Source organism: Malaclemys terrapin, chromosome 15, assembly GCF_027887155.1.
Source record: "Malaclemys terrapin pileata isolate rMalTer1 chromosome 15, rMalTer1.hap1, whole genome shotgun sequence".
NCBI lineage: Eukaryota > Metazoa > Chordata > Testudines > Emydidae > Malaclemys > Malaclemys terrapin.
In genome coordinates this window covers 8,744,607-8,770,685 of record NC_071519.1, presented here as the reverse complement: position 1 = coordinate 8,770,685, position 26,079 = coordinate 8,744,607, and the positions used below count along the sequence as shown (strand labels likewise).

The 26,079-nt window shown below is 46.8% G+C and overlaps 1 protein-coding gene across 1 annotated transcript; it reads right to left on the bottom strand.

Moving 5' to 3' along the window:
- Positions 1–1,266: 1,266 nt before the first annotated feature.
- Positions 1,267–25,151, bottom strand: LOC128823360 (zinc finger protein 3-like). The gene is made up of 9 exons (XM_054005603.1): positions 25,083–25,151; positions 24,228–24,314; positions 22,310–22,531; positions 21,649–21,671; positions 20,191–20,303; positions 19,858–19,890; positions 16,432–16,520; positions 15,572–15,698; positions 1,267–8,394 (listed from the first exon to the last, which is right to left on the bottom strand). Exons 1-9 carry the CDS (start codon positions 25,149–25,151, stop codon positions 7,352–7,354), a joined length of 1,806 nt encoding a protein of 601 aa, XP_053861578.1. The 3' UTR covers positions 1,267–7,351.
- Between the last annotated feature and the right edge of the window lie 928 nt (positions 25,152–26,079).

The window sequence follows — 26,079 nt, the reverse complement described above, 5'->3', positions numbered from 1 at the left end:
TAAAAAGTCCATTTTTAGCCTTCAAGTTCAGGCAGAAAACATGGCCCAAGAGTCTCAGAAAAACCAAGAAAGTAATAACATTACCCCCAATAGGTAGAATTTTAAACATCTCATGATTTTTAAACTGCCCTCTGGATTTTTGAGTCCCGACTCCTAGTTATTGAGTGTTGGGAGCTGCATAAATCAGGTGTATTGTAGTGAATAACCACCTGCCCGGTTCCTGCTATGGGAGATGTTATTTACCTGTAGCCGACTGCCCAAGCCAGAAGCTGACAGAGCAGAAGGCTGAGAGAGGCTCCTAGGAATGAGACTCTGCTTTGCCCTGCTACGTAGAGCTGCTTATAGTCTCTGCAACAGGGCTTCAGTCACTCAACCCAATTCCGTCACCCTGACTCTTCTCTTCTGCAGACTTAATAAGACCAGTTCCCTCAGCCTCTCCTCATACATCATGTGCCCCAACCCCCTGATCATTTGTTGCCCTCCGCTGGACTCTCTCCAATTTGTTCACATCCTTTCAGTAGTGGGAGGCCCAAACCTGGATGCAGTTCTCCAGATGTGGCCTCACCAGTGCCGAATAGAGGGGAATAATCACTTCCCTCGATCTGTTGGCAACACTCCTACTAATGCAGCCCATTATGCCGTTAGCCTTCTTGGCAACAAGGGCACACTGCTGACTCATATCCAGCTTCTCATCCACTGTAATCCCCAGGTCCTTTTCTGCATAACTGCCGCTTAGCCAGTCAATCCCCAGCCTGTAGCGGTACATGGGATTCTTCCATCCTAAGTGCAGGACTCTGCACTTCTCCTTGTTGAACCGCCTCAGATTTCTTTTGGCCCAATCCTCTAATTTTTCTAAGTCACTTGGACCCTATACTGTGACAGGTTGGATCACAGAAACCTCCTTCGGAGCTGCCACTCCAATGTGCCAAGACTACCACTATCCCTATTTTCCCTGCCAGCTCAGGACTCCAGCACCCTGTCTTGCTGAGCCAGACACTCCCATCTGTTCCAACATAGACCCAGGGTCTGAATTACTTGCCCCAAAGCTGCAGGTTTACCTGAAAACAGCTTACAGAAGTGTGCTTGTCTTTAGCACTCAGATGCCCAACTCCCAATGGGATCTAAACCTAAATAAATCTGTTTTACCCTGTATAAAGCTTATGCAGAGTAAACTCATAAATTGTTTGCCCTCTATAACACTGATAGAGAAATATGTACAGTTGTTTGCTCCCCCAGGTATTAATACATACTCTGAGTTAATTACTAAGTAAAAAGTGATTTTATTAAATACAGAAAGTAGGATGTACGTAGTTCCAAGTAGTAACAGACAGAACAAAGTAAGTCACCAAGCAAAATAAAATAAAATGTGCAAATCTATGTCTAATCAAACTAAAAAGAGATAAGATCCTCACTAGTTCCAGAATGTTCCCTTTTACAGGCTAATCTCCTTTTAGCCTGAGTCCAGCAATCACTCACACCCCCTGTAGTTACTGTCCTTTGTTCCAGTTTCCTTCACGTATCCTGGGGGGTGGAGAGGCTCCTTCTTTAGCCAGCTGAAGACAAAATGGAGGGGTCTCCCATGGGTTTAAATAGACTTTCTCTTGTGGGTGGAGAACCCCCTCCTCACTCCTATGCAAAGTCCAGCTCCAAGATGGAGTTCTGGAGTCACCTGGGCAAGTCACATGTCCCTGCATGACTCAGTCTTTACAGGCTGAAGCCATTGTCCACATGGTATCTTGTATGTCTCCAGGAAGACTTCTTATATGGATTGGAGCATTCCAAGATGCATTGTTCCCCAAGTGCTTCCTGATCAGGTACTTAACCTTGTGAATCCATCCTAAAGAAACTGACCAAATGCCTCCCAAAGCTTACTTAGAAACCAAGCAAGTACACAGCCCATATTCTTAACCTCATATACATATATGTGTACAAATAGGAGGAATAGATATAGTAGACCATAACCTTTACGGAGATACATTACATGGCACAGGCAGCACAACATATTCCAGTTATGTCATACATACATTTATAAGCACCCCCTCCCCATAAAGCCTTTTGGGGTACACTGTCATACCTATCCCTACCCTCCAGCGCTTGGATTCTTTACATGCTTTCACAGAGCTAAGAGCACATGTTCCATGATTTCGTAGGGCAGAGTTTTAGGGCTATTTTGATTCAGTTATCTATGCCAAAGGGTGCCTTCACTGTGTGGATTTCAGAGGTGGATGCACATTGTGACCCTTCTCAGGGTGCTGAGGGCTGTGAGTCTCCTTGTTGCCATCTGCCACTAGAAAGAGGGACTTTTACATTTGGCAGCTGGATGTCAGCGATGAAACTCATCGAGCCTGTCATACATTCAAGCACCCTCTTCTGAGCTGCAGCAGCCCTGACAGTTGACAATAGAGGCACCCAACCCCTGAGTTCCTTCAATGTGTCCCCCTCTGGAGTCCAGCCCCGATCACCAGACACTCAGAGAAATCCCAGATCCTCTCTTCCCGAAGCAATGGTATATCCCAGGTTACCAGTTTTACTGTAGACCACTGCTACTGTAACACACATAGCACTTGTGTACAGTTATTGAACAAACGGAAATTTATTTCACAAGGGATAGAGATTTAAACAGAAACAAATGTGACTGATGGAAACCAACTGTTACCAACTAAACAAAATCACAAAATGCAACCTACACTTAATAGTTACCTTTCCTATCTAAGTAGATTTTCACCTCACACATCAGTCTATTGCAATGATTACTAGTCCCTAGAAGCCAGGGCCCTGCCTTTCATAAAGAACCACTGGTGAGTAGGGATCTCCTTGGCGAATGGACCCAGAGTGTTTTTCTCCACCCTGTTATAAACTGATTCAGTCTTTTCTCTTTATTCACAGAAAGGACAATCTCCTCATTGTGATATTGTCCTTTTCACTTTCACAAGGATTCAATGTCTATAGTTTGTCTTTGATGGTTTTCCATTTGTTTTTCCGGGTTGGTGCAAAGATTGACAATTGAGCAATACATCGCATAACTGGTCAGCAAGGGACAGAAGACAATTCCCTCCCACTTGAATGGGCCGTCCCCACCAAGACCTATGATTGGGGTGATTCACTTTAATGAAAATACTATATGGGCATAATTTTCTATGTACTTATATTACTCCTTAAATATGACTCATACACACCTCTTGTAGTGCGTAGGAGTATCAATAATTTACAAACTTTCAGTAGAGATCTCACTGCTCTGATTCCTGGATAAATAACATAAAAGCAGTGTATTAGCTGTGGTGAATTTGTCAGATCTGATACAGGAGTTGCTTGTGAATAACAGTGACCCCTTTGCCAATTGGCACTAATAAGCTTTTGTCACACATGCACTGAGCTACACAGTCACACACTGATATAACAGAAAGGCCAGCACAAAAAATAGAAAAAGGAACAATAAAATACTAAAATGACAATGGTTGGAACTCTCCATTTCTCTCAGTCTTTGCATTCATGGGCACTAAAAGCTGTAGCTACAGTGGAGGAACCAGGAAATAGGACAGCTGGCTCAGCCCTCCATACTAGTACCTTTCTCACATACAGGGAGATGGGTCAAATTTGGAATTGATGTCATGACTCGCTTCCCATAGGGGATCAATCTGTCTAAGGCTATGTCTACACTTCAAACACTGGAAATATTCTTCTGGCAACCTAACACTGTCTACAGTGGGACTCAGGTCACATTAACTACTTCTCTCAGTGGAGAGGACTTTTCACACCCCTCAGAGATGTGGCTATGTCAACATAGCTTTTCAACATAGAACAGCCTTTAGATGTCTTATTAACCTGAAAGGTAATGGACTTCAGACTTTTCCTTCATATTGATGGTTGACGATTGCAGCTTTCCTACCTGCTGAACACATCCTGTGACAGATGTCATGCCTTTTCTTTGCAAATTAGAGAAGTTGGGAAGTCAGTAACCCTTACAGTCTAAGTGGGTAAAAACTTATACACCTTGTCTTTTCAAATATTTAATAGAAATAGACTTTGAAACTAAGGCTGGGTCTACACTACCCGCCTGAATCGGCCGGTAGAAATCAACCTCTCAGGGATCGATTTATCACGTCCCATCGGGACGCGACAATCGATCCCCGAATCGACGCTCTTACTCCACCAGCGGAGGTGGGAGTAAGCGCCGTCGACGGGAAGCCGCAGAGGTCGATTTTGCCGCCGTCCTCACAGCGGGGTAAGTCGGCTGCGATACGTCGAATTCAGCTACGCTATTCACGTAGCTGAATTTGCGTATCTTAAATCAACCCCCCCCCCCGTAGTGTAGATGTAGCCTAAGCAAAAAAAGTTCTATTTGAAACACAAAAAGTTAAAATCTATACAGGACCAATATTCTCTTATACACTCTTTCTCACACACATTCTTCCATCCCAACCATTGGAGTGAGGTTTTCTACCGGATCTTCTTACACTACAGGGGGTAAATTAAATCAAATTAACTTTTCAAGATTAGCCATCATTTCCTGTACGACTAACAAAACAAGACAAGTATCACTTTTCCAAAATAATTCAGATTATCATACAATTAGTCTCTTATTCTTTAACCAATAACGTCACCTATAATTTCATTTTCATTGGTAACAAGAACATATTCAAAGATCACAAATTCTTATTATATATGTTAATTTTCTTTTAATGCCCATTGCCAACAACTGAACCCTGGCTCAATTTGTGGTTTGTCTCAACGTAGGTCCCAACCACTTCTGTGAGTTCTTATATCTCTGGTTCTTCTGAAATATGTGGCCCATGTGCACCATGAGGAAAAATACCTCCCTTTTCACACTTTTTAATCTTTCAAAGTAGGTGAAGAGAGGAGAAGTGATGTAAATGCCTAAAACACAAGAGAGAACTGTCTGGTCTACACTAAAGACATTTTTCGGTATAACTATATTGCTCCGAGGTGTGAAAAATCCACACCACTGAGCAATGTAATTACACAGTCCTAACCTCCTGTGTAGATAGTGATACGTCAGCAGGAGAGCTTCTCCTGCCAACATAGCCACTTCCACTTGTGGGGGCTACACTAATAAAGTCTGATGGGAGAGATCGCTCCCATTGGCTGAGAGCATCTGTAATAGAAGTGCTACAGCAGCGCAGCTACATTATGCAGCTGCGCCGACATCAGCTTTATTGTATAGCCATAGCGTCAGACACAAAACCATAGAATCAGGACTCAACATGCGTGGATCCAGAAGTCTGAAATTGGAGCCTGACACATTAGTTGCCTCATGGGTTACCATCATTTCTACAGTCTGAAAGTCCTTGTTACCCAATCAGGCAGCCAGTTTGGGATCCATGGGAAAGGAATGTCCTATGAAGCACTCTCTCTTTGGATCCAAATGGTGAAGGATGATTGTTCTCAGTCTAACCCTGGTATCCTCTGGAACTGTAATCAGTGACACTGAACTAGGAAGTGGAGTTGTACAAAACATTGTCCTTGGGTCATTGGTCACCATAGCTTCCTTTACTGGGGTGGAAACCAAGAACTGAGTGTGGACTCTTTCAATCCCAGTTCTTTCCAAATCCTTGACCTTGGTTAGGGTAAATTTACACTTGTCTGAAGTAGAATCCTTTACAAAACCACTCAAAATCTTAGCCATGTTAGTGAGGAACGGCTTCCCGAAGCATGCCCAGCTTTTCTTTAATTAGGTGGCACAGTTCCAGGCAAGGGACTGGATACAGCGCTGGATCATAAACTTTGTTTGTTACCAGAGCTGGAGATTCTACTCAAAAATAGCTATTTTTCTGCAGCTATTAGATTTCCAACATTGATTTTATACACATTTTCAACACCTACAAAGGATAAATTCAACAAAAAACCCACTTCTATTTTCTCAACATCTGTGTCATGAAGGGCAGCATTCCCCATAACATAGAATTAGCTAGGAGAGATCTTTTGTAGGGCCTGGGCTACACATGATTTGGCAATCAAATACATGGGCATTTTGCCTACTTCAAAATCACTTACCGTGGAATTCTCTCCCCAGATCATCTGAGACAATATTGACTTTAACAATTGAACTACACTGTGATCATATGCATTTCCTTCAGTTACTTGGGGTTTGCTGTTGTTCACCATTTCCGAGTAGAGATTTTAAATCACTGCTATTTCTTTGTTAGCATGTCCAGTAAATTAGAGAGTTCTCTCCTGTTGACAGATCTGCACTTGAACTTTCTCCATGTCATCATAGAGGGATGGGGAAAAAGCAAAGCTGAAGTGAGAAATGATGACTTTAGCTAATGGTCATATGTCTTAAGTTCTCCAATAAATCTGAGCTACATCATATCAAACTGAACTAATATCCAACTGGGTGACCAAACAGCCTTCAGGAAAGATAGAAACCCACACCACAGAGAGACAGAATATATGACAATGGAAGTGTCAAGTGAAATTCCAGAGCAGGTTACATCTGATTATTCAGAATCAGGACAAGACATTCTCCCATCACATTCTCCTCTGATTCATTCAAACCTGCTTCACTCACCACTGTTTCAATAGTCAGCTATGTTATTTACAACATTTTTAGTATCCTAGCATTGCCATAATGGGGGACAAAATAGCTACCTTGTAAGAAGTGGCTTTACCAATAGATGGAACCTCGGCTATAAACTCTAAATGATCAAACTGTGTTTGGGATCCATTTGAATTCCCCTTTCAGGTCTTTGACACTTTCATCTCCACTCATAGTGACTCTGATATAGGATTAAAGAAGTCAAAGCATCATCTCCAAGCACAGACAACGGAGAATGCTTCATCACATGACACTTTGAGAAGTGGATGGATAGAATGTGATGAAGATAAACTCTGCATGGCTCACACAAAAGGTAACAGTTCTGCGGTGATGGGGAAGGAGGGAATCTCTGAGTCACCCTGTATCCTTCTGGTGTCACAGGGGCTGAAATGACACTTTTTTCCCTGCCCCTGGTCCTCTTCATTTACATATAATTTGTAAAGTTCCCAATATTACTGCTCTTCAGCACAACCCAGAGCAATGTGAGAATAACTGGCAATGATATAATCTGACTCATTGGTGACTCTAACAATAACTTTGCAATAGGAGGAATGGTATAAATCTGATGGTCCCTGGTTCCTGAGAGGAAGGGCACACTTCCATTACTCATGAGACAATGGAGTTGATAGAAAGGACAAATGGGTCCACCTCAAAACAGGGGAAACTGCAAAAAGGCAAAACTGGGCCACTCATCTGGTCAAGTTGAAGGATAACAGTGCTGCAAACAGTTCAAACAGCTTCAAAAGTTACTATGTGGGAATCAGGAAAATTTTTAAAGAAAAAGTATTGATAGCACTAGAGGTTTTTATGGTGTTGATCTCCCTTGCAGATTCTCTGATGGCTAAAATGCTCTGAGTACCAAGAGAAGGTATTCCCACACTCACTGCATTCGTAGGGCCTCTCCCCTGTGTGGATTCTCTGGTGGGTAAAAAGGTTTGAGCTGCGATTGAAGGTTTTCCCACAGTCACTGCATTCATAGGGCCTCTCCCCTGTGTGGATTCTCTGATGTTCAGAGAGGGCTGAGCTGGTAGTGTAGTTTTTACTACACTCACTGCATTCATAGGGCCTCTCCCCTGTGTGGATTCTCTGATGCCTTATAAGGTGCGAGCTGCGATTGAAAGTTTTCCCACAGTCACTGCATTCATAGGGCCTCTCCCCTGTGTGGATTTTCTGATGTTCAGAAAGGGCTGAGCTCTTAGTGAAACTTTTCCCACAATCACTGCACTTATAGGGCTTCTCTCTTGTGTGGATTATCTGATGCCGAATAAGGTGCGAGCTGCGATTGAAGCTTTTCCCGCACTCACTACATTCATAGGGCCTCTCCCCTCTGTGGATTCTCTGATGGCGAAAAAAGCCTGATCTGTGAGTGAAGTTTTTCCCACACTCACGGCATTCATAGGGCCTCTCCCCTGTGTGGATTCTCTGATGTTCAGAAAGGGATGAGCTCTTAGTGAAGCATTTCCCACACTCATGACATTCATAGGGCCTCTCCCCTGTGTGGATTCTCTGATGCTTAATAAGGACTGAGTAGTCACATAAAATTTTCCCATCCTCAGTGCATGTATTTTTTCTCTTTCCCCTGAGGATTTCCTGCTGTGTTGTGGTTTCATTGAGGTCCTTCTGAGTTCCCTGACAGGAAATACATTTACCCACTTTCTCCCCTGGATGGTTTCCCTGTTCTCTTTCTGGTCTGCGCTGAATCTCACAGGAGTTTCCCTGCTCATGACTCCTGGACACATTCCTTTTCGATCTTTGCGATAATGCTCTGTGTTTATCCACTTGCTCAATATTTTCCTTCTGAAAATTCTGCTCCTCTTTGTCACATACCATTGCATCACCTGCTGGGACAGAGACAGAAACCTCAAAGAGGGATGGAAAGGGGAAGGCCAAACCAAAACAAGTGCTGGAGAGAGGTCAAATAAAAATCAGGAACTGAACTCCCGCAAACTCTTCCCCCAAATGTAGTAGTACGATTTTATGTTGGTATTTTATATAATTTGGAATGAAGGATAAAGAATAATTATGTAGCATGTATTAAGTGTACTGGTGTATGATCTGATCTCATCCTGCTAGACACCCTTTTTGAATAACAGAAAGGAATGGACTAATGGGCAAATGGGTAGAGATACATCAGCCAGAATCTGTGTCTGGACTGATTTCAAGGCAGTAACAGACCTTTGAGGGTCACCAATTTGTTGTAGGTTTAGCATTTTAAAATAAGTAGAATGCCATGATTGTTTTCTTTTGCATTGCAATTTGATGTTCCTGTTCAAAATGTTCTGTGTAAATTAATTCTGTTTTGTGTGTGAATGAGGAATGTATGTGTTAAGAGGAAAGTGTGAAGGCCATTGCTGAACCAGATGTATGAGGAAGGAACTGGAGACAGACGCAAGGGCGCCAGGAGGCTGCAACATGCCCCTATTGAAATGTCAGAGGAGGGCTGATTGATGACTCTAAAGATGAGATAGGCACCTATCAATGGGGACAAGGTAGCTGTGATGAAAACCAACATGGGATAACTCCCTGAGGAACTTGATGAAAGAACAAGATAAAGGATGAGAAGGACAATTTAAGAAAACAAGCACTCGTCAAACAGCAATTGATTACAGCATGACGGTGCAAAACTCATTGGTCCCAATGAAGGAAAATCGCTATATAAACAGGGTGCCTTGCCAGGAAACTTTGGGTTCATCCTGCCAAGACTTCCCCAGAGCAATGTGTCATGACCAACGGAACCTGGCTTGTCCTACTCATGATCAACCTAGCTGGCCACTAGGTTGACTCTGGACTGGTAACTATAACATTGACTGGTTTGATAGTGTGTGTGTGTCTGTGTGTGGTGTGTGATTGAATGCATATGGTAATTGTTGTATCTTCAGTAAATGTGACGTATTGCCTTTTCCCCTGAAAAAGATCCCGTGTGCTTCTTATGAGCATAACAGGGTAACACCCCCAAGGTAGCTAGCTAGCACATCTTGGAGGGACTGTTCAAATGAAGTGGTTCATCAAGACACACTTGGTTTACAATGGACCATGGGAGAACCCCATCTACACTGAGTGGACTGTCATGTAAATGTGCTGTCTGGAATCTAGGTAATGGCTTCCTGCAATGACTGAGGGAAATTGGGCATGAACATGTGACTTGCCCATGTGACTCCAAACTCCATCTTGTTGCTGTAATTTTCCACAGTAAGAACAATGGGATGCTCTTCACATGGCAAAAGCTATAAAAGGCCCTGGAAACACCTCCATTTTGTCTTCAATCCTGCTTTTTACCTCTGGAGGAACTTTGCTACAGACTGAAGCTCTGAACAAAGGGCTGAATGACCCATCCAAGCTGTAGATGTACTCCAGAGACTTGACGTAAGCCAACATTTTATTCCATCACTGCTACAAGTCTGAACCAAGAACTTTGCCATTAATGTATGTAATTGATTCCCTTAGCCGATTTTAACTCTCACCTTTCTTTCTTTTTATGAATAAACCTTTAAATATTAGATACTAAAGGATTGGCACCAGCATGATTTTTGGGTAAAATTTAAGTTGTATATTGACCTGGGAGTGGCTGGCCCTTTGGGATCAGAAGAAACGATCATTTAATGACACTGGTTGAAAACTACTCATCTCTGAATCCGGTGTTTTTGATGGTGTTATAAGAACCGGAATGCCTGAGAAAACTGCCTTTATGTTTTCTTGTTAACCAGTGTGGTGAAACAGGAGTTTACTTTTGTGGCTGGTTTGGTCCATCTTATAAAAGAATAGGAGTACTTGTGGCACCTTAGAGACTAACCAATTTATTTGAGCATAAGCTTTCGTGGGCTACAGCCCACTTTATCAGAGGCATGCTTTTGCTCAAATAAATTTGTTAGTCTCTAAGGTGCCACAAGTACTCCTGTTCTTTTTGTGGATACAGACTAACACGGCTGCTACTCAGAAGCTTATAAAAGAATAACCACCAGTTTTGGGTTGTGTTTGCCCTATTTCTCAGCAGTTCGTCCTGAATTTGGCATCCTCAGTTGTGACCCACTAAGGCTCGGTGACAGGGTGCCAAGGGAGGGGGCTGGGTCATGGATTTACAGGGAGTTAGGTGGCCCAACCTTCATACAGTCTCCCTTGGGACCGCCCTCTTTCGGGCATGTCTACAGTGCATCAGGAAGTCAGCTGCCTTCCAGGCTGCGTCTCACGCTAGTGCATTAAAAATGGCTGTGGAGACATTGCTTTGATGTTAGGGCTCTGCTTGGAGTTCAGACCATCCAGCCCACCCACCCCTTCAACTCTTGGCTTTAGAACCCAAGCTACAACCCAACCGACAGTGCCTACACCTTTATTTGTAGTGAGTCAGCATGGACTCTGGCTGGGAGGCAGCTTCCAGATGCAGTGAAGACATACCCTTAATGTGCGACATGCTAGTATTAGCTTTTTCCAAGTGCGAACCCCGGTTCCCCTTAGATGGAACCATAGAGTTAAAAGGGACCACAAAGGTCATCTAGCCAAAGTGCAGGATTTGCTGCGACTAAACCACCCAAGACAGATGGCTCCAGCCTCCTTTTGAAAACCTCCAGTGAATAATCTTCCACCACCGCCCGAGGCGTCTGTTCCATTCTCCTACTGTTCTTCCAGTTAGGAAGTTTTTCCTGAGATTTAATCTAAATCTGCTGTGCTGTACTTTGAACCCATTCCTTCTTGTCCTGCCCTCTGTGACAAGAGAGAAGAACTGTTTTCCATCCTTCGTATGACAGCCTGTAGCGGGGAAGACCAGCAGGGACCACAACCTGCCCATTGGGCTACAGAGCCAGGAAAGCCACCTCAAACCCTCTGGAAGCTGAGGGGCAGGACAGGAAGCAGAAGTACAAAAGGAGGGCCCTGCAGCTCAGTTGGGCTGGAGTTTCTGAGGGAGACAGACGCTTATCACCCGCTGCCGGAGCGGGACACCGAGGACCTGCTGGGGCGGCCGCCATAGGACTGGCCAAAGCTCTCAAGGTCGCCAGCCAGTCGAGGTGCCAATGAGCTGATGGAGCTGCCACAGACCACCGATCCCAGGAAAATTGAGGCAGAGATAACAAACCCTGGGGATTGTAGGAAGTAGCCCAGGGAAACTAGACCATCGTCTGGCTGAGTGTTGGCCTGACACTAAGTAAGGGTATTGTGGGAGGATCCCCCCTGATCCAGTGGCAGACTACACTGCCACTGTTTGGGCCCGGGGCTGGGACCCAGTGGAGTCAGGTGGGCCAGGGTCCCCCTACCTCCTGCCACCCCACCTTCAGCCAGGAGGCCTGTGTTGGTCTACCGTCCGCTGAGCTAGGACGCTAGACTGGGGCTTGCCCCTGCCTGAGCCCTAGACTGTTTGGTGCTCGCCCTGGGCAAAGCCCCTAATTGTTTGCTGCCCCACCCTGCCTGAGGGCCTGGGCTTGGAGACTTTGCAGCTCTGCCCTGATTGCAGGCCAGAGCACTGACTGTTGGTGGCCAGTCCTGGCTGAGGGCCGGGCACCATAGATTAACTATTGCTCAGCCTGGATCAAGTGGCCTGAGCTTTGAAGACTGCTAATTCCCCTTAATTGATTGCAGTGCTAAGAGCACGACAGCGAGGAGGTGTGGCCTCCCTCAGAGATAGACCAGGAAGGATAGCCACACACGCTTACGTAGCCTTTCGAGTATTTGAAGACCGCTATCATATCTCTCCCTATTAACTCTTTTTTTCCCCAAACTAAACACACCCAGTTCCATCAGCCTTTGCTCACTGGTTTGCGTTCCATCCCTTTGATCATCTTTGTCACTTGCCTCTGGATTCTTTCCAGTTTCTCTACAATCTGTCTAGGCAGTGGTGACCAAAACTGGACCCAGGACTCCCCCTAAGGCCTAACCAGTACTGAGTAGAGCGGTACTATCACCACCTATGATTTGCATGCTATGCTTCTCTTAATGTATTTGCTTCTTTTTTGCAGCAGAATCACACTGTTGACTTCATGTTGAGACTGTGATCCACCACAACTCCCAGATCCTTCTCAGCGGTGCTGCTGCCATGCCAGTTATCCCCCATTCCGTATCTGTGCATTGGGTTTTTCTTCCCAAAGTGTAGCACCTTACCCTTGTCTTTGTTGAATTTCATTGTTGTCTATAGCCTAGTTCGCCAATTTGATCCCTTTGAAGTTTTGCTCTATCCTTCAAAGTGTTGACAACCCACCCCAGCTTTGTGTCATCTGCAAATGTGATCAGTATGCTCTCTGTTCTTACATCCAGGTCATTAATGAAGATGTTAAATACAGGGGAGTCGCATCATATGCGGATTCAACTTACACGATTTTAACTATATGCGCTCAGCAAAAAAAATAGAAAAAGAGAACAACAATTTTAATACTGTACCTGTAGTGTGGGGGATTCCACCCGCCATTACACTCAATGGTAATTTTGACTATACGCGATTTTTGCATTACACACTGACTTTAGAACCTAACCCCCACGTAGGATGCAACTCCACTGTAACACCGGACCCATAACAGATCCCTGTGAAACCCCATTTGAGAAATCCCTCCAATCTGACATCATTCCGTTAATAGTTACTCTTTGCTTGCAGTTGTGTAACCAATTATATATCCACTTAATGGGAGTACCGTTGAGCCTGCATTTCTCCAGCTTACTCATGGGACTGTGTCAAAAGCCTTTTTGAAGTCCAGGTCTATTTTATCCACCAAACCAGTTACCCTATCAAAGAAGGATATCAAGCTGGTTTGTCATGCTATGTTCTTAGTAAATCCATGCTGGCTGCTATCGATTACCCCTTCATCCTCCAGGTATTTGCAAATTGAATGTTTTATACATTGCTCTAATAGCTTCCCTGGTATTGATGTCAGGCTGACTAGTCTATAGTTCCCCAGCTCCTCCTTTTTCCCCTTTGTAAAGATGAGCTCTATGTTAACCCTTCTCCAATCTTCTGGGACCTCTCCTGTTATCTGAGTTTGAAATATTGCCAGAGGCTCTGACATTCCATCAGATAATTCTGGGGTGAACAGCAAGAAAGGAAGTGGGGGGCTGGTTTGGGGGATTAAGAGCTCTGTTATCAACATTTGAGTTGTTGAGCTTGAGTTGATGGCTAGCCATCCACGAGGAGTCATCAGAGGGAGGCTGAGATTTCAGTTTGGACAGAAGGAGACAGGTCTGGAGTAGTGCAGTAGATCTGTGATTCATCAGCATACGGACAGTAGCTGAATTTGTGTTTGGGGGTCAGATTTCCCAGAGATAAAGTGAAGAGGAAGTGACCAAGGACTGAGCCCTGTAGAACCCCCACAGAAAACTGGAGTGGAGGTGAGGACGATCTTCCTAAGGACACACTGAAGAAGTAGTTACAGAAGTAGGAGAGCCAGGAAGAAGACAAGATGTCAAGAAGACGACCATGGTCAGTGGTATTAAAGGTGGCTGACAGGTCAAGAAGAATAAGGATGGAGTACTGGTTCTGAGCTTTGCTTATGGAGAACTCATTAAAGACTTTGGCAAGGATATTCTCAGTGGAGGGCCCCAAATATCTGCCTCCCTGAAACCTTCCTTTCCCACTGCCACCAGATCCTTCCCACTCCTTGGAGCAACCACTCCCCATCCCCTTTCACACTATCCTCAGTCTTTTCCACTTCCAAGTATCCCAGATCTCCTACCCAATCCTCCCCCTCCAACAGCACCACTGCTGGGACCTCCACCCCCTTTTCTCCATTCCCAGGCTCCCACTCCCCCAAACCACCACACTCCCTGTTCCCAGGAGCTTCTGTCTCTGATTCCTCACCTCCTCTTCCTTCCATGGTACCCATCCTTCCCTGATACCCTCCAGTCTTCCACATACCTATCCCTTTCTTCCCACTACACTGTATTGTGCATTTTGCTTGCATTCTGAAGGAGTTCCTATTAGAAGTTTCTCCCTGATTCCAAAATGTCAGGGCTGAGAGCAATATTTTAAAGTGTTTTAAAATCCACTAGCAGACTCTGGCCTCTTCTGAGCTGCAAAGTTTTGTCAGCAGAGCTCTGTTTGTTAGAGATGTGAAAAATCACATCCTTAATTGACAGAATTATGCTGGCAAAATCTCTCATGGAGACCAAGAGTGCCAAAAAAGTCTATTAAAAAAATAAGGAAATCAAATGCCCATAACCTACAAAAATACTGAGTACAGGTTGTCCAGTTCTGTTTCATGCCTTTCCACTATGTTGGTGGTGGCTAAACTTAAACCTCTGAAAACCAGAAAAGGAAGATTTCAGAGTAGCAGCCGTGTTAGTCTGTATCCACAAAAAGAAGAACAGGAGTACTTGTGGCACCTTAGAGACTAACAAATTTATTAGAGCTCTAAGGTGCCACAAGTACTCCTGTTCTTCTTTTTGCAGAAAAGGAAGAGTTAATATACACACCACCCCTAAAATGCAACCTTAGCTCTGCCCCTAGCCCTGCAGCTGGGACTAGCCACTGGGAATGGCTCAGTAAGGCTGATGCAAAGGTTAACAAACTAACAAAGGAAGTGGAGGTTTCTCCATTTCTTGAAGTCTTCAAGTCAGAGTGGGTGCCTTTCTGGGGGAGGATGTAGTCCAACACAAGGTATTCAGCTCAATACAGCAGTAACTGGATGAAATTCTATGACCTGTGTTATACAGGAGGTCAGACTAGATGACCTAATAACCCTTTCTGGCCATAAAATCTATGATTCTACAATAGATATGAAGGACTAAGAATGTGCCATTGTTTGTGTTGTGTTCACAGATGGGAATACCAGCATTTATTGGCATGCCCTCCAGCTGTGTGCACTGGGTCAGCTGTAGCTGTAACTGGATGGTGGAGGGAGCAGTTGGAGCAGCTTGGCAGAGCTGTGACTGATATGAAGGGAGGTGCATGTGAACCCTGAGGGACCAAGTCTGCCCCATTTCAATGTACTCAATGGGCTATTGCTAAAACAGGGCAGAGCAGAGGTGGCATTTGGGGAAGGGGGGGGGCGTGAATCCTAACTCTTCATTTCCCCTTTTAAGAACCGAGGGGACAGGAATCCTTACCCAGCGAGGTCACATTCTCATAGTTCTCCTGCATGACGTCTCTGTAGAGGACTCTTTGACAGGGGTCCAGCAGAGCCCACTCTTCCCTGGTGAAATACACAGCCACCTCCTCGAAGGTCACCGGCCCCTGAAAGAGGAAGTGTCCAACACTCAGTACCTGCTGCCCCACTCACAGCCCCACTATTCATGAAGGGAGAGGAGTCAATCAAATGGAAGCTCTGGCAGGCTCAGTCAGCAGAGTCCCCCCCTCCCCCGCTCAGAGCAGCCAGGAGGCAAAACAGGAGGGGAGATAGAGATCCCCTACTCCCCTCCAGCAGACAGAGGGGGAAGGGTCTTCTCATTCATCGCACACCTCCAAGCCAGAGGCTGATGTGGGGGATGGGGCCCTCAGCAGGCTCCAGGGTTGGCTCCCCAGTAGGAGTCCCAACAGGCTTCCCATTGCCAGCAGCTGGAAGGTAGGTGAGGAGTTATCTACTCTACGCCCCACTGATGAGTAACGCTTCTGCCCCTTCATATCTCATAGCAGCCTCTGGCGAGTAGATTTATGTTCTTGCACTGGGAATCTGATACGTTTTCCCAGGGCTGTCCAGCGTTTCCCCACCCCCAACACAACCCCATTCCACAAATAGGGTAATTTCCTCCCCCAAACCCCATGGGTCTGTTCCCGGAATCCAGGACTTGAGTTAAACAATTCCCAGCAAGTTTGTCACACGCCTTGTCCCCCTCCCTTTCTCCACCCTGGGTATTTCCTGCCCCCCTCCCACCTCCAGACTGAACTCCCCAAAGATCCCAGGCCCTCAGTATTTCCTGCCCCTCTCCCTCCAGCAGGAACCCACTAGCAACCCCGCAATAATCCCTACCTGGACTGGCTCCACTACAGCCAGTTCCCTTCCCTGTCCCGTGGGAGGCTGGGACAAGTTGGAGTCAAAGGTGGGTGTTACTCTGCCTCCTGTCAGGGTGAGAAAGGTGACAGGAAAGATTTCAGAAGGACCTTTAGTTCCTATCACATCATGATTTGCCCTGGCCCTTTCCCTGCACAAGATGTTTCTGACTCGCATGCTGGGAAAACATTCCATCACTTTACCACAGCCCAGACACAGCCCCTCCTGGCAGCACTAAACCCACTGTGCTAGTTTTAAAACCCTGGGAGCAACTCCCCCACCATGGGGACCAGGCGGAGGCAGGGATAGGACAAAGTTTGCCCAGTGCTGGTGCAGTAAATGAAATGAAGTTTGCTGGTGATATTAAGATGGAAGCCATTGTCAATAGAGACAAATAGTGGAACATTAAGTGGGGCTCACATCCATTTTATGTATTATGTGCCTCACCCTCATGCTTCAGGAGTTTCAGCCACCACTGCGAGGGGTCAGGAAGGGATTTTTCCCACCACAATGTACTAGGGTTTATTTGATCTCCTTCCTCTGAAGCTTCAAGAATGGCCAGAGAAGAAGACAGGATATTGGGCAGGGTGGACTAGGGCTGTGAGGTGGCACTGATCACTCAGTCAGTCTCTCTCTCTCTTTCTCAGGGGCTTGGCTGGCTGGTTCTTGCTCCCATGCTCAGGGTCTAACTGACACTATAGGTGGGATGGGGAAGGAATTTTTGTCAGTGGGGGGGTTTCATCTTCCTATGCAGTGTGGGGCACTCACTAGGATTCCCCAGAAATATCTCACTTAACCATTTCCATGCCACCTCAGGAGTCTGGGGCACTGGTGCACCTCGGTCCCTCCTATTTTCTGCCTGGGGCATATAATAGTCCAGTTTCCTGTGGGCTGCAAGACTTTGGTCGCACTCCAGCGGTTGCGTTTAGTGGGCGGGTGCTGGGTGGTGTTAGCAGCCAGTGCTAGACAGGAGGTCAGGACAGATGATCCAGTGGTCCCTTCTGGCCTTAGACTTATTGACTCTATGACTTGTTGTGGGCAGGTTTGGGCGTTTGTGACCTCCGCCCCCCTCACTTATTTCTCCTTAATTTTCTGTCTTCTCTTTCCCCCTCTCCCCTCCCTCTCCCTGGGAGACTTAGTGACCAACGATCCCTGGGTTCCTTTACTCTCCTGTGATTGCTGACAGCACTGAATGTCAGTTTGGATCCAAACTTTCTGCCTCGTCCCCATCTCTACTAACCACCGAGGGGGTTTCAGTCTCGCTGACTGTGATACAGGAAATGAAAGGGTTACTGTGCACAGCTGCAAACTGCCTAATTTCCCAGCTGAAATAGATAAGCAAGTACCACTTATTGGAAGCCACATTTTTTCTGACCCCCGAACATTTACTAAAAAAGTAAGAATAAAACATGTATCCGTGCTGAGTTTATATATAACTTGTATATTTAAAGAGGCTGACAGAAAATACTTGACCACAATGAACAGGGGAGTGAGATTTTCTTTGCTTTCGATCATAATGAAACACTCAACATCTCACAGCCTCCTGACTGCCTTTCCTGAGCCCCCAGGGGTCACAAACCACCAGCTGAGAAACACCAGCCTAGATTATTTTGTATCGTCATTGACTACCCATGGGAAGAGAGTGCTACATTGTATGCGGACAAAGCATGAATGAGCCAAGTGCAATGGCATATATGGACCAACCCTGGGAACTGTTAATTCCAATAACACCCACATTTTGAACTCTCTTCTCTACTTCACTGTAAAAGGAAGACGAAAGTTCATAAGATCTTACAATACCCTATAGCAACAAGGTGATGAAAAGTAGGTTAAATTATTTGCAGCCATGAAGGCCATGCACAGGTGCAAGAAGACCAACTACAGAAAATTAAATTAGTCCAAAAAGGGGGCCAGTCGTTGAGGGCCAGTACTAAGATCTATGCTTGGTGAACACGAAAACGTGGGAACAAAGTTACCTCTGCCAAATTTGGTCTTAGGGACATGGATTTAATTAGTAAACAAAATAATAAAAAATAAACTATGGCACCCACTTTTATTCCTTTTCGGACTTTTAAAAAGAGATGCGGGGGTGGGAAGAAAATCATCTCCCACCTCACCCCTGACATGGCAACAACGCTACTAAACTGATATATTTCCTTTCGGAGAGGCTTTTTTTCATTATATTTTAACTTGCATAACCTCCTCTTTCTCCTCATGATGCATGATTATTAATTTGCACTTAGTGTTGACCATAGTTCTATCCTGTTTCTCAGAAAGGCTGTAAGGGCTTGTCAGTTAAAATATGTTCCAAAGAGACCCATTGCTCCCGTGATTAGTGACTTTATTAAAGTCTCTCTGTGCTTGTAAGATAAACTATTTTTCTAAAAAGACCCCTCTTTTTAAGAGCAGCATTAGTAATGAAATCTACCCTGTTTCCCAAAAGCCACTGCCTCTGTGCCTTTACTCTCTGGTGCAACACCTTCAAATAATTCTGCTGAGGATGTTTCCAAGAAATTAATGATCATCAGGATGGCTAAGAATGCATTGGAGGAAAAAAATTAAGATTCTATCTGAAATGAATAAAATCATTCCTAGAAATATAAATTAATTTAAGGCATAATGTAAGCATAAAAAAAAGTTTAGAGCAAAAAGTTAATTAAAAGACCCAAACGTTGCATTCTTAAGGAAGTGCAGGTTATGCAAAAAAGAAATATTGAATTGTTGTTTTAACAAAATTAGATACTAATAGCTGTTTTATTTATTTAAAGTGTAAAAATCAGCTACAACCTGTGTCACAAGCGGTAAATGGTGCACTAAAATAATTAGAAGTTAAAAAATTTGAATTCATTACCAATTTAAAAAGTCACAACAACAAAAGTCTATATATTTTATTTAAAAAGCCAAAAAACTCTAACTAGACTAACAAACTTTCAAATAAATATGTTTTAAAAAAAAGCTCCGCCTTTGTATTTAAAAAAAAAAGTATCGAGCAGCCACTCAAAAACAGGAAACGTTGTCAAAGACCTTAGTGGTCTTTAAAAAAGAGCTTTAAAATCAGACTATGTAAACTTAATTAAAAACACTATTAATATAACTGCAATTGAAACTGCAAAATAAAATTCTTAAAATGAATGTAGTCAGTAAAAAATGCAATAATTAAAGAAAATAAAGGCAAAAAAATTAATGAATACTAAAAAAACTGCAAAACACTTTAAATGCTTACGTGATATTGATGAGCTAAAATATTTAAGAGACAAGTCAGTTGAAAATATAGTGGTGCAAGAACAAAGTAACATCGCTTCACATCATTACACAGCTTCCAGGTGCTGGAGGCTGCGATCCCCTGTCGTTAACATGGTTATTGATCTGAAATCTCCCCATGGCCAGTCAGAGACAGACACGTACCTGTGTTGCTCCCCAGCGCCCGTCGCAGTGTCTCTAGGGGAAGGAGAAGTTGGGAGAGGTGAGAATTCAGGCCCTTGCATTCATGGAGAAATCCCCATTGCTTATTCATGTAACTGTGGTTAACTACGAGATGGTGACAGAGATCAGAGGCCGATAACGCAGCCGCTGCAGACAGAGCCAGCCCCACAGGGCTGCTTCATGGGGAAGGGCGACCCACTGAGCTGGGCTGTGAGATGGAGCCGAGGATCAGTGACATCACTAGAGTCCCCGACTCCTCCCCAGGGTGAGGGTCACTCTAGCCAGAGGAGACACCACCCCCAGACTCCAATTCACCTTTGAATCCCAGCAGCACCTCCTGCAGCATGGCACTTTTCAGAGAGAAATCGCTGAGTCTCTTCTCCAGCTCCACAAATGTCAGTTCTGGCTTCCGAAACATCCCGTCCTCCCTGCTGGGGAAAGGAGGGCTGAGAAATAGGCCTGATCCCCCGACCCTCAGCCCAGCAACCCCCAAACTACAGGAAACCTGGATCTGAGCTTTGTAGCCTGAGTTGGTCATTGTCATGGTGAGTCATCTCAGCCCTGTGCTCCCCACAGAGATGGGAAGTGGGGAGATACTAGAGCAAGGAACGGAGATATTGTTCTGTAGCTTTCTCAGGGATGCTCTGGTTCTGTGGGGTGCTGAGCCACCTCCCACACTGGTTTACTGCAGTAACAAGGGGCACCAGCACTGGGATTATGTAGAAAGGGAGGAGACACAGACCAAAGAGTGGGCAGGTCCTACATGCTGACAGTGGCCACAGACAGAGCCCAGGTCTTCAGCAGGGAATGAACGTGGGCCCTTAAATAACAAACCCTCGAGCCCTTCAGCTGAAGCAGTAACCCTGGGGCATCCAGCTCATTTGGCAGAGAGGGCCATATTGCACTGTCCGTTAAGGCCAGTGAGCCAGGGCATCAGTTTAGGACTCTGTGCCCTGCTCCATTCACAGCAGAACACCCACTGCTCTCCATGGGACACCCATGTACAAGGAACAAGGGGAGAATCTGCCCTTCGTATCTGAAATATAATTTTAGCTCTTATTATTTTGCCAAGTCTTTGTCTGTCACACTCAGTATCACTCAGGAGGAAAACAGCCCCCTCCCGGACACCCCTGTTGGGCCCCTGCTAGTTCTTCCCTGTGTTTCCCTTCCTTTCCCATCCTCCTTTCTCCATTTCTCTCTTGCTTCCTTGTCCTTGTGTCTCTCCTCTTTTCTTCCCTCCCCACAGAAACCCCCTATTCCCACCCCACAAAGGCTTCACTCCCACCCCCTCCTCGTTCCACCTGCTCAAGTGATCAGCCACAGAACGTTTAATGTTAACATCAAAGTGTCGTCATTTCAGTTGACACCCCGATGACATTAACAGGGGACAGGAGAGTTCACGCTCTCAGAGCTACAGCTTCAGGCTGCTACCAGCCCCAGCAAGGCAACACTGTCTCCGTTTACACTGGGGAGGTGCTAAGGGCCAGCAACTCACTTTAAAAAATGTGAAAGCTGAGATTCTGCGCCCTCTGAATACATGACGTGGCCACATCAGTCCAGGAGACAGGCCAGGTCTGTCCCATCGGCGCTATGTCTAGCAGCCCTGCTGTGACCTCATTAGCGATCAGACAGTAAACGGCTCTTCTCCTACCCGAGTCAGCCACTAGGGGAGACAGAATCACATGCTTCAAGGGCAGGGGGCAGCTTCCTATTCAGTGCAGTTATCAAACCTAACGGCCCATGAGGGGGAGGGAAATGGAGCCCAGGACTTACCTGCCCTCAGTGCTCCCAGCACCCTAAAAAGGGAGAGAAAGAGGAGGCAGTCAGTGGGAGTGTCCCTGGGTGGGGAGGTCTCCTGGTCTGCAGAGGTCACCATTGAAGCCTCGGGCAGTAGGGGAATTTCAGGTTTACATTCCCAGAGCAGCTGCCACCCCCTACCAGGGACTTTCCCCTACCCAGCCCCACCAATCCCTGCGGGCAGGTCGCCACTGCGGAAAGCTTCTCCCCGGGCACTTTACAGGCAGAAGATATTTCTCTGCATTGAGAATCAAATTCCCCCCAGTGCTGAGAGACCCAGAAGGCCCCCGGCCCCACTAAACCCATTAACCTGCAGTGAGAGGGGCCTTAGGCCTGGCTCAGGACCTCAGCATGGCGGGGAGGGGATTTCACCCTCCAAGTGCAAATGCAGACAGACATTTCCAGGAGACAAGGTCTTGGGGCTGCAGTATCCAGGACTCCCAGGACCCATCCCTGGCACCACTGCTAGACTCACTGTGTGACCTTGGGCAGGGCTCTGCCCCTTCCTCTGCCTCACTTTCCCCATTTGTCCCATAGGGATAATGCCCCTGACCCCACTTTGTAAAGTGCTTTGGGGTCTAGGGCTCAGAAGTGCCTATAGAAACACTGCGTACGATCATTGCAATGACAGCCTGACCTGCAGGGGTTGGCTCAGCGGCTGCTGCCCCTTCTCTCCTTCCCTCTCAGTGAGCAGGGAAATCTCCCGGGACAGGCTGCAGATGCCCTCATCCCTTCTCTGGACAATGGCTCTCTCTAGCTCTTCCAGCCAGGACAGCATCTGCTGCTCCTGCTCCTCCAGAAACCCTCGCAGCTCCTGCCACTCCCAGACGATCTTCTGCCTCTCGGCTTCTGTCTGTTTCTGCAACAGGGAGAGGGCGGCTCAGTAACAGGGGAACATAGAACATAAGAACGGACATACTGGGTCAGACCAATGGTCCATCTACGCCACTATCCTGTCTTCCGACAGTGGCCAATGCCTGATGCTCCAGAGGGAATGAACAGAACAGGGAATCATCAAGTGATCCATCCCCTGTCGCCCATTCCCAGCTTCTGACAAAGAGAGCTTAGGAACATCATCCCTGCCTATCCTGGCTAATGGCTATTGATGGACCTGTCCACCATGCACTTCTCTAGTTTTTTTTTTAACCGAGTTAGTATCTTGGCAAAGAGTTCCACAGGTTGACTGTCCGTTGTGCGAAGAAATACTTCCTATTGTTTGTTTTAAACCTGCTGCATATTCATTTCACTGGGTGACCCCAGTTCTTGTGTTATGAGAAGGAGTAAATAACACTTCCTTATTTACTTTCACCACACAAGTCATGATTTTATAGACCTCTATCATATCCCTCCTTAGTCGTCTCTTCTCCAAGCTGAACAGTCTCACGCTTTGTCTACACTGGCACTTCGTCAGCAAAACTTGTTATTCAGGAGTGTTAACACCCCCCCCAGAATAACAAATTTTTACCGATGAAAAGCACCAGGGTGAACAGCGTTTTGTCAGCAGGAGCGCTCTCATACCGACAAAGCTGCTGCCGCTTGTGGGAGGTGGAAGATTTTTGTCGGCAGAAGACCTCTCTCCTGCCAACAAACAGCAGCTACACTGCGCGCCTTTTAGCAGCACAGCCGTGTTGCTAAAAGCTATGTAGTGTAGCCATAGCCTCAGTCTTATTAATCTCTACTCACACAGAAGGTGTTCCGTACCCTTCATCATTTTGCTGCTATTTTCTGAACCTTTTCCAATTCCAATAGATCTTTTTTGGGATGAGGTGACCAGATCTGCACACAGTATTCAAGGTGTGGGCGCACCATGGATTTAAACAGAGGCAATAGGATATTTTCTCTCTTATTGTCTATCCCTTTCCTAATGATTCCCAACATTCTGTTGACTTTATTGACTGCTGCTGCACATTGAGTGGATGTTTCCAGAGAACTATCCACAGTGACTCCAAGTGGTAACAGCTAATTTAGACCCCATTATTTTATGTGTATTTGATATTACCTTTTCCAATGTGCATTACTTTGCATTTATCAACATTGAAATTCATCTGCTCAGTAACAGGGGAAAATCATAAATGCGCCTCGGGGCGGGTGGCAGAGTTATTTACCAGAACACAAGATCTCTTGTGGCGAGTAATGGGAAGTTCATTTATCCTGGGAAGGGAGGAGGGCTCAGGGCTGGGGTGAGCTGTACATCACCAACAGTAGGGACTCTTCTCCCCAAAACCTCATCAACTTGCACTGAGCCAAATCCTCCATCTCTGCAGCCCACATTTCATCTCCTTCCCCCGCATCCTCCCTAGGAGCTAGAAAGGATCCCTGGTCATTGTGACATCCAGACAGCCCATGGGCAGGTCTCTGGGCTAACACAGACTGACCTTCTCCTGCCCAGCAGCCTCCTGGATCCTAAGGGCATCATGTTAGGCCCGTGACCCTGCCCTCTCCCTGGGCTCCAGTGGGGATGGTTCTCTGGCTGAGGCTGGCAGGGTGGGCCCTGCATTCACCAGGTCATTCTTATGCCAGGCAAACCTAAGTGGCGGGGAGCTCTGGGCACCTACCAGCAGCTCCTCGCTGTGCCGCTCCTCCTGGGCTTTGGCTGCTTCTCTCTCTTTTCCCAGAGGGGCCAGATGCTTTTTTGGTACCTCCTGGAAGAAGCAGGGGAGGGAGGGTTAGAAACTGCTGTAAAGGGCCTCCCAGCTGTCAGATTTCAGGGCCCATCCTGCCTTGCAGACTCCTGTGCAGAGTCGCTGGGACTCAGACTGAGAGGAGATGGTGAAACAGGGAGCAGCTTTCCCAGAGAAAAGGCAGGACCCCAGGCTGCAGTGACGGGGTGCAGCCCAATCCCCAGCTCCCCACATGACCGGGGCCTCACCAACACCCCAAGCAGCCAACTTCAGACAGTCCCCCACTTTCCCCAGCTCCAACCCCCAAAGCTCCCGCAGGGCCAGATCTGGACTTGGAGCCCCCCAAAATCCCCAATCCCCAGCCCTGACCCCCCAGCACACCCCAAACTCCCAGCAGCCCCAGTCCCCAGTACCAGCCGCTTCTTCCACCCCACAGCCCGGCTCTGACACCCCAGATCCACTCCCCAGCTCCCCCATCCCCTCGCTCCTGGGCTCCGAGCTCTGCAGCCGAGCCGCGCTCCAGGCCCCTCCTGCAGCTCCCAGTCCAGCCGCTCCCGGGCTCCGTCGCCCCGGCCCCGCAGCAGAGGCTGCTCCGCTCCGTCCCGCCCTGGACACTCGCCCCGGGCATCCCCGGCCAGCCCCTCTCCAGCCGCGGGGAGCTCGGGGACCCACCCGGGCAGGGGGCGAACCAGGCAGCCGGGCCCGGCCCCTCCTGGCAGGAGCGTGTCCGCCCCACGCGTGTCTCTGCCCACCCGGGCCCTGCCCGCTCCGCGCTGCCCCCGGACCCACCGCGCTGCCCCGCGGGCTGCAGGGCTGGAGCAGCCTCCGCGCTGCGCTCCCGGCCCCGGCCATGGCCATGGCCCCGCTGCAAAAACAAAGGTTTCCCGGGCTGGGGCAGGAAGAGGCGGCTCCTCCCGGGGCCTGGCCCTGCCCCGCCGGGCCCCTCGCAGGGGGTTTGTGACACTCGGGGAATCAGAAACAACAAAGAGTCTGGTGGCACCTTAAAGACTAACAGATTTATTTGGGCATAAGCTTTCGTGAGTAAAAACCTCACTTCTTCGGATGCATAGAGTGAAAGCTACAGATGCAGGCATTATATACAGACACATGGAGAGCAGGGAGTTACTTCACAAGTGGCGAACCAGTGTTGACAAGGCCAATTCAATCAGGGTGGATGTAGTCCACTCCCAATAATAGATGAGGAGGTGTCAATTCCAGGAGAGGAAAAGCTGCTTCTGTAGTGAGCCAGCCACTCCCAATCCCTATTCAAGCCCAGATTAATGGTGTTGAATTTGCAAATGAATTTTAGTTCTGCTGTTTCTCTTTGAAGTCTGTTTCTGAAGTTTTTTTGTTCAATGACAGTGACTTTTAAATCTGTGATAGAATGACCAGGGAGATTGAAGTGTTCACTTACTGGCTTGTGTATGTTACCATTCCTGATGTCCGATTTGTGTCCATTTATTCTTTTGCGGAGGGACTGTCCGGTTTGGCCAATGTACATGGCAGAGGGGCATTGCTGGCACATGATGGCATATATGACATTAGTGGATGTGCAGGTGAATGAGCCCCTGATGGTGTGGCTGATGTGGTTGGGTCCTCTGATGCTGTTGCCAGAGTAGATATGGGGACAGAGTAGGCAACGAGGTTTGCTACAGGGATAGGTTCCTGGGTTGGTGTTTCTGTGGTGTGGTGTGTAGTTGCTGGTGAGTATTTGCTTCAGGTTGGGGGGTTGTCTGTAAGCAAGGACTGGCCATCCTCAACCTGGAGGGGGGCAGGAGACTGGCTG

Excerpts from the sequence above, each read along its gene's own strand:
- LOC128823360 (XM_054005603.1), bottom strand. The coding sequence starts at position 25,151 with ATGGCCATGGCCGGGGCCGGGAGCGCAGCGCGGAGGCTGCTCCAGCCC. Across the intron at positions 24,315-25,082 it reads GCAGCCCGCGGGGCAGCGCG|GAGGTACCAAAAAAGCATCT; the intron begins GTGGGTCCGGGG and ends TGCTTCTTCCAG. Across the intron at positions 22,532-24,227 it reads GGCACAGCGAGGAGCTGCTG|AAACAGACAGAAGCCGAGAG; the intron begins GTAGGTGCCCAG and ends TCCCTGTTGCAG.